Source organism: Cryptotermes secundus, unplaced genomic scaffold (assembly GCF_002891405.2).
Source record: "Cryptotermes secundus unplaced genomic scaffold, Csec_1.0 scaffold706, whole genome shotgun sequence".
Classification (NCBI taxonomy): Eukaryota; Metazoa; Arthropoda; class Insecta; order Blattodea; family Kalotermitidae; genus Cryptotermes; species Cryptotermes secundus.
In genome coordinates this window covers 308,951-323,709 of record NW_019727104.1, presented here as the reverse complement: position 1 = coordinate 323,709, position 14,759 = coordinate 308,951, and the positions used below count along the sequence as shown (strand labels likewise).

Below are 14,759 nucleotides of genomic sequence, written 5' to 3'. Positions count from 1 at the left end.
CAGAGTAAGTACAAATAACAATATACACACATAAGAAAATATTACGTACATAAAATAATAATACGAATATTTGTATATTACAGATAACACCTGTACAGTGTGGAAACAAGAACTAGCCGCTCCAGCACTTTAGACACAGGGCGAGTAACCCTAACAATTTAAAATTTAAAATTTAGAGAAAATTTAAAAAATTTTAAAATCATAACTAAAGATTTTATAGTGCTACTACAGGAAAATCAAATTTGACATGTGCAATATAATCTACATACCAGACACATATCAACAAGGTAGATGTTGATAATACGAAGAAAATAACAATGTGTTTTTAAATGTTAAATTTTAGAATGGGTTCAGTGTGGCAGCGACATTAAGAGTATACACCTGATGATGGCCGATAGAGTCCGAAACATGTAGTGTGGAAGAGAACAAGATCAAAGACATATAATATATATTGTTTGCACTTGGGACGGAGTTTGTATCATTTATCATGTTTGATGTATTGAAATAAAATGATTTTTTCATTCCATTGATTTCCTTATAATAGTGTATCATGATTGAGTGACTATAGACTGAATTTGGATTGGTAATTAGATTTATTGACCACTTACAGATCATAACAAGAAGTAACCATAGCACTATCACTAATTCACACACAGTATTAATTCACTACAGAATGCACTAACTCTTCTTGGTCTGCTGTGACTACACCGGTTGCCTCCTGGTAACAGCTTCCAACACTGTGGCTTCCTTAACTTCCACGTACATGTCGTTATTGGCAGGCAACTGTCTTACAACAAACTCATTGCTTCAACTGTCCTGTTTGTACGAGGGGCGTTCAAGTTCTAAGGTCTCCGATTTTTTTTTCTCAGGACTGGGAGCAGATAGACACATGCGGTTTAGTTTAAAATACGTGTGCACTCTTTGTGAATGCGTGACAGAGATGGCAGCACTGTACAGCACACAGAACTCTAGTGGTGGCGGCGAGAGTGAGCAGTGTTTTTGATACTTAAAATGGCGACGTTTTCGTTACAATAACAGCGAGTAATCATTCGTTTTCTCCACTTGCGTGGCGTGACACGCATTGAAATTCATCGCCAGTTGAGTGAGACATGTGGTGATGGTGTCATGAATGTGAAAAATGTACGTTTGTGGGTGTGACAGTTCAAAGAAGGCCGAATGTCGTGTGACAACGAATCAAAACAATCTCGGCCTTGCACCAGCTGGTCTGACAACATGTTCGACCGAGTTGAGAAAGTTGTTTTGGAGGATCGCCGATTGAGTGTGGAAAACATCGCCTCCAAAGTTGGTATTTCCGTGGGATCTGTGCACACAATCCTGCATGAAGACCTGCAAATGTCCTCCAGGTGGGTGCCACAAATGCTGGTGGACAACCACAAGGCTGTGCATGGCAATTTGCCAGGCGATGTTGACACATGATGAAGGCATGAATGGGACTTTGTTTTCATCAGTTATGACAATGGATGAGACATGAATGCCGTTTTTCAATCCTGAAAAAAAGCGCGATTTTCCAGTGGTCAAAACAGACTTCTACAGAAGTGTTCATAGCAGCCATGGAATCAAGGTGTCGACGTTGTGAAAAATGTGTATGGCTGCAGGGAGATTACGTTGAAAAGTGACAGAAGTCTCAAATTGTTTGTATGATTATTGCATGAGAAAAAAAATCATAGACCTTAGAACTTGAACACACAACGTAACATCTCGGCACGTACTGCACAGAAAAGTCCATTCCTCTTTTGCTGTTTCCAATTGAAGCTGTTTCTCAGAAATGGCAGTTGTATATTTTGTTATATCATGGTCATTGCCTAGGAACAGGACTCATGAATGTGTTAAGGAATATTCAGTTAAAATCTTCTTGATATTATTGGCCATTCTAACTGAGGCTTTTTGTGGTTTTAGAGATCGTTTGTGATAGGATGTCATAAATAATACTAAAAGGTCAATGGTGTGATATCATTCTGAATGTTCATGCCCAAAGAAAAGGTAAAATTGATGACATAGACAGGTTCTGTGAAGAACTAGTACATATATATGATAGTGTTATGAAAGATAAAACAATTCTGTCCAGTGTGACTGGACAGATCAAATATATATGATAAATTCTCAAAGTATCATATGAAAATTTTGTTTGGAGATTTCAATGCCAAAGTAGGGAGGAAAGACATTTTCAAACCAACGATTGGGAATGAGAGTTTGTGTGAAAGTAGTAATGATAATGGATTTAAAGTAGTAACCTTTACCACATCAAAAAATCTTAATATCAAAAGTACAATATTCCCACATTGTAACATCCATAAATTTACTTGGACATCTCCTGATGGGAAGATACACAATCAAATCGACCATATTTTGATAGATAGGAGACAGCACCCAAGTATACTTGATGTCTGAAAATTCAGGGCAGCAGATTGTGATACTAACCACTACCTGGTAGTGGCAAAGGTAAAGGAAAGACTGGCAGTGAGCAAACAGACAACGCACAGAGTTCATATGGAGAGGTTCACTCTCAAGCAATTGAACAAGGTAGAGGGTAAAGAGCAGATTCGTGTTGAAATCTCAGATAGATTCGCAGCTTTGGAAAATTTAGACACTGAGGTGGATCTTAATAAAGCTTGGGAAACTATTAGAGAGAATATCAAAATTTCTGCCAAGGAGAGTCTAGGTTATTATGAACCAAAGAAGCATAAACCTTGGTTTGATGAAGTACGCTCAAAATTATTAGACCAAAGAAAAGAAGCCAAATCTCAGTGGTTACAGGGTTACCTGTATAGAGGAATAAATGACTTTGAGAGTGGTTACCAACCTAGACGTAACTTGAATGATTTTATAAGGGGTGGGCCTTTTCGGCCCTTGCACTGCAACCTACAGTGATCTATTGTTAGTGAAGTATGAGAATGGTGATCTGCTTGCAGATTCCCACAACATTTTGAATAGGTGGAGGAACTACTTCTCTCAGTTATTCAATGTGCATAGGATCAGTGATGTTAGGCAGTTAGAAATACATACAGTTGAGCTGTTAGTACCTGATCCTAGCCCTCTTGAGGTTGAAAGTGCTGTTGCAAAATTGAAACGGTATAAATCGCCAGGTAGTGATCAAATTCCGGCTGAACTTATTCAAGCAGGAGGTGAAATATTACGTTCTAAGATCCACAATCTAATTACTTCTATTAGGCATAAGGAAAAATTGCTTGATCAGTGGAAGGAGTCTGTTATTGTACCAGTTCACAAGAAGGGTGATAAAACTGACTGTAGTAATTATCGGGGATATCGCTGCTCTCAACTTCATACAAAACTTTATCCAATATTCTTCTCTCAAGTTTAAGTCCGTACATAGATGAAATTATTGGGGATCATCAGTGTAGGTTTCCACATAACAGATCAACTACAGATCAGATCTTTGCATTCCTCAGATACTGGAGAAAAAATGGGAATACAATGAGACAGTACACCAGCTATTTGTAGACTTCAAGAAAGCCTATGATTCAGTTAGGAGGGAAGAATTGTACAATATTCTGATAAGAGTTTGGGATACCCATGAATCTAGTTAGGGTAATTAAAATGTGTTTAAACGAAATGTATAGTAAAGTCCATATAGGTAAACATTTGTCTAATAAATTTCCTATCCAGAATGGTCTAAAACAAGGAGATTCTTTATTGCCAGTCCATTTCAACTTTGCTTTAGAATATGCCATTAGGAAGGTCCAGGAAAACCAGGTGGGACTGAAATTAAACAGGACACATCAGCTGTTGGTCTATGCCGATGTTGTGAATCTACTGGGTGAATATGTAGATACCACAAAGAATAACACACAAACTTCAATTGACACTAGTAAGGAGATTGGTCTAGAATTAAACACAGAGAAAGCTACGTATATGTTGGTATCTAGTCACCAAAATGCATGGTAATATCAGGACATAAAGACAGGTAACAGATATTCTGAATATGTGACACAGTTCAGATATTTGTGAATGACTATAACAAATCAAAACCTGATTCAGGAAGAAATTAAGAGGAGATTGAATTCGGGTAATGCCTGCCACCATTCAGTCGAGGGCCTTTTTGTTTTGTCATCTGCTGTCAAAAATGTACAATATACAAAACTATAATTTTGCCTGTGATTTTGTAAGGCCATGAAATTTGGTTTCTGACCTTAAGGGAGGAACATAGACTGAGGGTGTTTGAGAACAGGGTGTTGGGGAGAATATTTGGACTGAAGAGAGTTGAAGTGACAGGAGGTTGGAGAAAACTGCACAATGAAGAGCTTCATAACTTGTACTCTTCTCCAAGTATAATTAGAATGATCAAGTCAAGGAGGATGAGATGGGCAGGGCATGTTGCATGAATGAGTGAGAGGAGAAATGCATATAAAATATTGGTGGGAAAGCTGGAAGGAAGGAGACCACTGGGAAGACCAATGTGTAGGTGGGTCGGTAATATTAAAATGCATCTCAGAGAGATAGGATGGAAAGGTATGGATCGTATTGATCTGGCTCCGGTTAGGGACCGCTGGATGGTTCTTGTGAACATGGTAATGAACCCTCAGGTTCCATAAACTGCTGGGAAGTTGTTGAGTAGCTGCAGAATTTGCTGCTTCTGAAGAAGCTCCATGAGTGAGTGATTATAATTTTGAAATAATTTTTGTGTCAACGAACTATCTTGGCCAGTTGTCTTTGATGTACTTTCTTTGCTAGTTTTCTTCTGGAAATGTTAGAAGTGACATACTAACTCCATGGTCCAGAGTTTTATTTGAATGTTGGTAAATATGTTTCCTGCTTTGTGGGACCCAGAGGTTGAATATCATGTTTACAGAAACCTATATTGTTCCTTATGCCAAAACATATAGAGATGCATGTTCTGTTCTGCTGTTTAATCTGAGCCCTCTTTGTTTCAGGGGGAGAAAAACAATGGATTTGATGTTCTGTATCATAATATGAAATACGGTTTGGTTGCAAGTAAAGATTTTGCAGAGTTTTTGAGGGAAAGGTATGTTTGTAAATGTTCCTGCTTTTGACACAGTGGACCTTGATGGGTGCACAGTTGCAGAAAAATGTGAATTAATTGCTCATTAAAATAATTTTGTGGAAGTTATTCTGAATAGTAGAATCCTTAGATAAGCTTGTTTTTGGATGTCCATAAGTAAATCCTCAGAATTTTTTTACGAATATTACAGTTTGAGGAAATTGCAGTGACTCATACAGGTAATTTGATGCACCACTGTGCAGTGTATGCAAATAGCCATTGGTGCTGGCAGGCATTTAAAATGTACAGATTATGTACATACTCTTAGAGTATGAAGGGGAGAAGGAAATGTGAATATATATTTGCACTAAACTTTTTAATAAAAGTTGAGGCTACTCCAAATTCAGCCTTCCTGTGCGCAGTTAGTACAGAGAATGGGTTTTGTAACTCACAATTCTGAGCCCAAGCCCATGAAGGCCACTACATTCTATGCACTCATTTTTTGTTTGCTGAGGTTCTGTAATTTTCAGTGGTAACATATATTTTATTTCATCAGTAATATACAGGTATATAAAGTCACATTTTCAGTTTTTGATTTTCTGCACTTGGTTACACTGAAAATAAATTTCTTTTATAACAGCATAGTGAGGGCAGTCATTTTTGTATTGTGTCAGAGCAGTAATTTGACTTTTGGAGTAAGTAATTTCCTCTCTCTAATTCATGTAATTCCACCATTTCATAAGGTGTGAGGTCTTCACAGCAGCAGACATTTGGGTTATGGCAGTGTAGCACACTGCACCACTCATTTCATTTATTCACCTTCCATAAATCCTGTTGAGGGTACATTCTCATGCCGATGTGGAGATCGTCCTAGTTACAGTCACAACTAAGAATTACAGTTGTCATCCAATAGCATACACATTTGTGATAAAATACTGATAAATATATACAATAAATAAATAAATAAATAAGTTAATTTTAGTAGTAAAAGTAATGACAAACCTTATACAATTTATACAGTTTTATTATTAATTTTATTAATTATAAATTCAATAGTTAAAACAATGTCATTAATTAGATTTGTATAACATACATTAATAGTATAATAAATTGAGATAAAGACTAGTATACAGTGATATAAAGATTGTGTATATCTAAAATAAGTAACTAAAAACTAGAACAGGCTGACAATCTTGTCTTCCTTTAATTGTAAAGTAAGACAGTTACTTGCATCTTAAAAAGATTTATGACAGAAATATTCCTGTAATGAATAAAAAGAATGTAAATATAAAAATTGTTTTAATTGTACCTCAAAACTCTTAGTGTCACTTGATATATCCATAATATGTTGTAGTAGATTATTATAGACCTTTGTTCACAAACACTAAAGTCTATTTTGGTATTTACTCAAATTTACAAGAGGTTGATGGAGATTATTTTGCTGTCTGGTATTTATTCTATGAATCTGTGAATTTACTATGAATTTGTTTCTGTGTTTTACCATGAAGAGCATAATGATAGTATGTACTGAGATGCCAGAGGCAAGATTTCTAATTCTCTAAATAAGTAATCCCTCTTTTTGCATCCCAACATAATTCTAATTATATTCTTTTGCATTCTAAAAATTTTTATACTTTTGGGTGAGTTACCCCAAAAGGGTAAACCCTAATTTATAATAGAATTAAAATTAGAGTGATAAACCATTTTTAAGGTATTTATGGATGTGTATGGTTTAAGCAATCTTATTGTGTAGCAGACTGCCCTTTTTTTTTATTCCTAGTGGTGTGGGACTAAGTCCCTGTACTGTGGCCACTTCTGGCATATTGTACCAACCCCAGTTGATAGGTGAGGGTGATTGTGGAGCAATTGGTGGAATGAATATTGGCGGGGGAAACCGAAGCACTCGGAGAAAACCTGCCCCAGCACCACGTTGTCCACCACAAATCCCAATTGACCAGACTTGGGATTGAACCCGGGCTGCCACAGTGGGAAGCCAGCGATTAACCGCTTGAGCTATGGTGCGGAATTAGCAGACTGCACTTTGTTTTGAACTAATGTATTCAATGTGGTATTTCCAGCATATTATATCATCAATGAATATTCCAAGAAATCTGATATTGGATATAGATGTAATTTGTTTTTATATCGTATACAATTTTTATTTCAGATTTAGGATTATTATTTATAGCTGTAAATTGAATGTAGTGGGTTTTATAGAAAGTTGGTTTACTTTGAACCATTCATTTATACTGTGAAAAGCATTGTTTATATTTACACAGACCATCATAGTGTGAACTTTTAACTAACAAAGTAGTATCATCTGCAAATAATATAATTACTGTTTTATCATTTATAGTTTTGGTTAATCGTTTATATAAATGAGAAATAACAATGGACCCAGAATCGAACCTTGTCGGACACCACGTCTAATATTGCCCCATGTCAAAAGTTCATTGAGATTAAGATTTATATTTGTAATTAAAATCCTTTGATATCTATTTCTGAAATAAGATTCAAGCCATAGTTTAGCTTTACCCTTTATCCCATAGAACTCCAATTTCGACAACAGAACCTCATGATTAACGCAATCGAAGGCCTTTTTGAGGTCAAAAAATATGCGTCCTTATTACGTTTTTGCTGTTTAAGGTCTTATAGATTTCATTCACTAACTTGTATATAGCCTTATCTGTTCAAGATTTTGTTCTAAAACCAAAATTGTTCTTCCACTAAAATGTGCTCAATCAATTGAATGCTCATAGCTTTCTCTAATACCTTAGAGAAGGAAGTTAACACTTTGTGGACCGTGCACCCTTTAAAAGGTTTTTTGCTTTTAAACATGGCGGACCGTTCGTGTGTTAACAGGTTTTTAGAACACGAAAAGTTGCAACACACTATTCATCGCTCTGGCGCCACCTACATTGCACGCAACCGCCTGCAGATGCGTGATAAGACTCTGGAATGTTTAGTTAGCAGTCAGTAACTTGACCTCGCTGTTTACTTAACCGACTATAAAGGAAAATGCTTTGCCTTTTTCAAGCTGTGTGTACCAGCCAGTAGCTAGTGGGGAGAATGGCTCAAGGACAAATTCTTCTCCGATGACCTAGCTGACCTGCCTTGTGAGACGCATAGTAATGGATTGTCATTCAGACAGTGACAGTGACTGGGGACAACAAAGAATTGTGACCACAGACAGTAGAAGTGACAGTAGCTCCGATGAAAATGCGGGTAATAACATTACGGGGACAGCAAAAAAATCTAAAAAAAGTCTAAACCATGATTCAAAATTGAAATACAAAGCATTTCTGATGAATGTGGCAAAGGCCTGGGCTATAGTCCAGTTGGTGGCGGCAGAGCTGAGGTCACACAAAGACTTAGTATGACTGGGCTCATCAACTCCCACCCTACGAAGGCCTCATGTGGACCTCCCAGGGCGACTCTTGAGTGATATGCGGAAAAATACCCTCGTGAAAATTGTGAAGAGTGAAATTCCATGGGGAAGAATACTTGTAGGCAATGCCGTGTTTGCACAGTTCACAAAAAAAGGAGTATGTCTACATTTGCAAGTTCTGTGTAATGCCACTTCACAAAGGGGAAAGTTTCCAGAAATATCACACCCTCAAGCACTTCTAGGAGCATTGTTAAGTGTTCTCCAAAAATTTTAGTTCAAAAAATTAATTAGGAGATTTTATATTAATTTTTAAAGTGAACAGTGCACCAGTTAGGGTAGTATGTTTAAAAATGCCGGTCCCCAGGGTGATTTAAATATTTAAATCACTGGTCCGCGAAGTGTTAAAAGTGATATATGCCTATAGTTAGAAATATTTGATTTATCACCTTTTTTAAACAGCAGTCTTATTTCTGGATACTTAAAACAATCTGGGAAAATTCCTTGTAATAATGAATTGTTGCATATGCGAGTCAAAGGAGAGCCAATGAAAAATAACTCATTCTTAATACTTTAGTGGATATTTCATAATATCCATAAGAGTTTTTTGCTCTGAGAGAGTTAATTATATTTTCAACTTCCTTAGTTGATAAAAGATTTAATTTTTATATGTGGAAACGGGTTTATAAAAGTTTTCAGTAAGTACTGAATGGGAGTAGTGTCTGGAAGGTAACTAATATTAGTATTATTTTGTTTATATTTTGCATTTTTATTTTAAGCTACAGATAAATAATTGTTTAAGGTCTTTGCAGTTACTTGCTTTTCTCTAATCCATTTTCCATCCACCTTTAATGTGCATATTTTTTCATTATTTGTCCCCTTATTAGTTTCTAATTTTACTATATCCCATATGGTTTAATTTTTATTTTTGGAATTTTGAATTTTGTTATCATATTTTAGTTTTTTAGCTTCCTTAATGACCTTAGATAAAATTTTACAGTATTTTTTATAGTAGTTTCTTAATTCTGAATTATTACTGTTTCTACATGTCATATAGAGTACTCTTTTACATTTACAGGACATTATTCCTATAGTAGTCCAATCACTTATTTTATTTGAAATTTTATTTATCTTTTTTTTGGGGGGGGGAACTGGAATAGTAAATTTTCAAGTAAATGTCTAAAAGGGAGTTAAACATTATATTAACATCATCATTAGAAAATGTTGAGCCCCATGTTTCATAACGTAGTTTAATTAAGAAGTCATTTATTGTGTGTTTGTTTATTTTCCTTATTATTTTAAATTGGTTAGGATGTGTTCTCATGTTTATTGTTTTAAATGTTATGGATCGTGCACCATGTTCAGACAGTCCATTTATTATAGGCCTTATAGAATAATTTTCCCTTGTGTAATATCGATGAAAATATTATCACTGGCTGTAGCAGAACTTCCTTGAACTCTGGTGGTAAAGTTTATCGTACTTATTAAATTATAAGTTCTCAATAAGGCATCTAACTTGCTTTTCTTTTCACAATCAAGAAGGTAATTTATATTAATATCCCCACAAATAATATATTCTTGTGTTGAGGTATATAGATTTCTAAGTATTGTATCTAGTTTTGTTATGAATGTATCAATGTTTCCAGTCAGAGCTCTATATATTGTAATTATACGAAGTCTGTTGGAGCTCAGGTTTAACTTAACAGCACATACCTCAAAATCTTTTTCTTTACAATATTTTTTAGGTCTATATTTACAAATTTCAAGCTTGTGCATAGATAGATGCATACTCCTCCTTTTTCATAAAAGGTTCTACAATAGTTTGCTCCTAGTTTATAAGAATCTATGTTTAACTGTTGTAATTCCAAAGAAATTCATGCAATGTTCTGTAAAATGTAATATGTACTACTGCTTTGCCATGTAATGGCACTTGCTGAATGACATGAGGATTTTCTTCTCTCCATATTTATACATTTTATGTATTGACTTCGCTGCTAAGGTGGTTATGAAAACCAGCTGTGGGACAGTGACTCCATCATGGATATTTTGCAGCAGCCAGTTGTAAATTCTTATAACCTTAATTTTCCAAATCATGTAATTTGATCAACATCAAATGAAGCATTAACTATGGAAGTGTCAGCTCAACATGCTAATAATTCTGTATGTCATCCACGTCATCAGAACCCTTTAGAATCTACATGCTTCATTATGTTATTCATCTATCACACAGGTACATATTCTGTATTGCTGATTGTAGTCTCTCAAATTTCTAATGAACAAAACTCCTACTAAGGAGTAGAGGAATGTCTGTGCTGTTGATTTAAATATCGATCTCTTACTGGTAACATAAAAATGCTTGAAACATAATTTCCTTCAGTACAGTTTTGGATGTAACCATGGTTCCTGCCACACCAGGTGAAGGTGTAATAAAGTGGTTGTTATATCTTTGAATTCTACTGTGTGAGGGAGTAGTAAATCACTTATTTTGATGGCAGAGTACAGGCTGCTAATTAAAATATTGTATTTTCATGAAAGTAAAGCTAAAGGATTGTCACTGTAGTCCACCATGAGCCTTGACTTCCATGTGAAGGTACAGCTGAAGTCTTTTTTTAAATTTCAGCTTCAGATGCACGTGAGTGGTTAGCTGCTTTGCCCTAGAGAAAGAGTGTCTAGTTCCTACTGGATAGGCTGGGTGGGTCCCATTGCCAGTCTGGATGTGATGGTAGAGCATAAAATCTCCTGCCACCCACTGGGACTCAAATCCTGGTTTTCTGGTGGTCCAGCCATTATATTGGTCACCATAGCAGCTGAGCTATCAGGTTCACACTTCTTTCTGGCCATTCCTTTATTGCCAACAGTTCATTTTGACTGCATTTAAATGTATGTTCCAGATCCAGTATTGAGGAGAACCATTCAAAACTTCTGAGCAAACTTGCCAAACAGGCTGCAGGGGGATGTGTTCAAGGAACATTTGCTCCTCTCTGGCAAGTGTTACGTACCTCAGCTGAGAAACTTTCCAACCTCCATATGCAGATGGTTCAGAAAGTTTCAGAACTTGTGAAGGAAGTGAGCAGATATGCAGACGAACTGCATAAGAAGCATAAAACCGTGTGTTGATATGCATTCTATATACTATATAGAGTAGTTGACTGTCTCTGTACCTAAAACAGTTCTTCCATCGTAAGCGCATAAATATCAGAAAACCTTGTTAATTTGTAATTGAAGGTATCTCAGGTTACTGTATGTTCTTGAATACACTGTGCCACAAAATGAGCTCTGCACCCCATTAAAAGAATCTTCTTATGAATTTATTGAAGTACAAGTCCCGATGAGGTCATTGGATATTTTTCCCTTGACCTAATCCTTCCAGCCACAATATGGCCCTCAGGTCGACTCAGCCTCTAACAGAAATGAGTACCAGGGATTAATTAGATAATTTTCCTGGAGAGTAAAGTGCAGCGTGTGTGTAGGGCAGACAACCTTACCACCATCTTTGAGCTGATTTTCTAGATAATGTGGGACCCTCAATGTCTCACAACCCTATGGGCCTTCACGGCCTGTTACAGGGATAGCTTTACTTTTTACTTTACTTTACTTTACTTTTATTGAAGTGTACATGTTGAATGTAAGTGTATATGATACATTGTGTCTTCTGAGCCTTGGATGTAATATTCTTTGTTCATTTCCACTACAGCCTTGTATTTTTCTGGATTTCACATATTGCTGCTGGGAAACACTTCTTTAAGTGTACATTATTTCTGCTTTAGACACCAGTATCATATTTTCTACCAGGGTCTTGATTTCTAGTTTATTCTTGTCCTTCAGTTATTTTAAGTTTTCCAATAACCATGAAAAGAGAACTGGGATGTTTCAGTTGGTTTAGCGTCTTAGTGGCTATGGTATGGACGGCTGGTGTTCATTTCCCAGCAAGGGCAAGAGATTTTTGTAATCCCCATAGTGTCCAGATTGGCTCTGGGCCAGACTGTATCCATGGGGTTAAGTGATGGGTGCAAAGCTGATCACTCACCTCCATCTCGTGCCGAGTTCAAGATTGATGCAGCTATAGCTCCACTTTCCCATATGTCTTCATGGCATAGTGCTTAATAGTATAATTAAGTACAGGGATAACTTAACCTTCACTAGCTATGAATGATTATAAACACATGTCTTTAGTATGCAGGTTCAACAGTACCTGTTTAGAATAGCTCACAGAGTGACATGAGCTTGTTTACTGTGGACTGGTTGGATATGTTTTTGTGAAAGGGAGAGGAAATTACAGAAATGAGGTTATGTCTTTGAATGAGTAGTGTCACAAATATTGTGATGAATAGACCGTGCTCCTTTGCTACTGCTTCCACAAACTGCACCCTATTGCCACACCATTATTAGTAAACTATGTGCTCTTGCCAGCCTTGTCATGAAGAAGTCACACACCTCTTTTTGATTACTGGTTTCGGAAAAGGTTCTGCCGAGTACTGAAACTTTCACAGCAGCTGGAAGTGTATATTGTATATGCCTAAATGGAAGATGGATTTTTCCCATTTGAAGAGTTACAGATCTGCTGCTTTTATGAAGTCAGAGACAGGATAGACTGTCAGTTTCATGCATCATCACTAATGAGAGGCCTAGATTTTATGTCCAGCTCAGGGTGGTGTGATGGAACAGGTTTTCTTTGCAGTAACATTTTGCAATGAGTTGCCATCATGCTTTGAGCCAGTGCAGGAGAAATGCCAGTGTATTTCAATTGGACATACAGTTATGCCATCGATGATGTAGGTGCAAGATCTGTTGTCAGAAGAAGAATCAGGCTGTGGAAAGATGCATGTGACTATGGTGTTGACATCATTAGCAGTCAGCACAAAATGACTACCATATGTGATACTGAACTGAGGCACAGCTGCCTGTGGGACTAATAATGTGTCACATTACAGACTAGATGACCAGATGAACTAATGGGGTTCTGTTTACAAATTGTCTGGAAGAGAAGGCCAAGTGTATTGTTTAGAAAACAAGGAATTCTTGTTGTTGATCTATGATTCATGCAGTGAATATTGACCTTGTCATACCTGGAAGGATGAATTCATAATGACATGTTGTAGCCATTTGGTACAGTTTTATTCCAAATGGTTCTTGGTAAGGATGGTGTAGAACCACTCCAACACTGGATTAAGACTATGGTACTGGATCTCTCCAGAATTGATGGTTAAAGAATTTAAGAAGTACTGTATATCTGATGAAATGGATGGAAAGGAGGATGAGGAAGGAGGTGGGAATGTTGGCTGTGAAAAGTAAAGTGTGAGAAGTGAAATGTGAGATAGATGATGAAAATAGTGAACAGAGTGAGAGTGGTTAAGCTGAATAAAGGCTTGTCACCTCAAGAAAGAAACTAACTCGATAAATGTCACATATAACATGTTTCATAATGTATTTATTTTCTGTTGCGTTTGTAGTAAGACTGTAATTAATACATAAAAATACTTTTCTGTGCAGATACACTTCTGAGTGTGTGATCATCTTGCATTCAAAATGATCTTCCACTTGGGTAAATGCAGTAGTACACTTCACTGAATTGTGGAAAGTGTCTAGTATTACAGTTTACTAGTGAAAACGGTGATTTTGTAGAGAAAACTCTCATTCTCATCTTGAATCTTGAAATTTTTCTGTCTTTTCTCAAAATGAAAAGGTCATTCTCACACATTCCTGATATCAAACACTTGCTTTGTTATAGGCAATGAAACAAATGAATGTTAATTCCAGCTGATACAGTTCCTCACATCTGACAGTATCATGTGCTTTTAATTAGCATGGTTGCAAAGAACTTGAACAGTAGTTGTAGTGTAAAAGTTGTCATATTAGGACATTGTTAGTCATTTTTCATATTCAGTTGTGGGTAACGACCATTTATTCTACAACAGAGAATACATTTGTTGCTTTAGCAGACCCCTAATACAGGGCTACTATAAATGATTCATTCGTTTTTAAAATGCTATATTTTCCAAAGTATTACGCGTACAAATATGATTGATATATAAAAAGAACCGTAAACCAACGAAGTTTGTATTATGTGCACCAGTTGGCGGCACAAATTCAGTGCCTTTACAGAATGGCGACAAAGCAAGAAAAGAGTTTTTGTTTGTTGGAATATGCGAGATGTTCATATGTTATAGCAGTGCAACGCGCATTCAAAAGAGAGTACGGAAAAGAACCGCCATGTAAACAAAGCATTTTGCGGTGGTATCGGCAATGTTCATCGCTACCTAAACAATGAACTTCAGCATCGCTGGATTGTGCGTGTTGGTGAGGATGATGTAGCTCTGTTCACTTGGCCCCCCAGATCACCTGATCTAACGCCTTGTGACTTCTTCCTTTGGGGGTACATTAAGGATTGTGTTTACA

At 36.5% G+C, this 14,759-nt stretch overlaps 1 protein-coding gene across 7 annotated transcripts in view; it reads left to right on the top strand.

Moving 5' to 3' along the window:
• The window catches only part of LOC111864467 (F-BAR domain only protein 2), a 137,656-nt gene that overhangs the window by 7,427 nt on the left and 115,470 nt on the right, over positions 1 to 14,759 (top strand). For all 7 annotated transcript variants that reach the window (XM_023851727.2, XM_033751440.1, XM_023851726.2 and 4 more), the window contains exons 2-3: positions 4,911 to 5,002; positions 11,255 to 11,471. In XM_023851727.2, the coding sequence (XP_023707495.1) occupies positions 4,911 to 5,002; positions 11,255 to 11,471 (309 nt within the window). The remainder of the gene's footprint in view (positions 1 to 4,910; positions 5,003 to 11,254; positions 11,472 to 14,759) is intronic.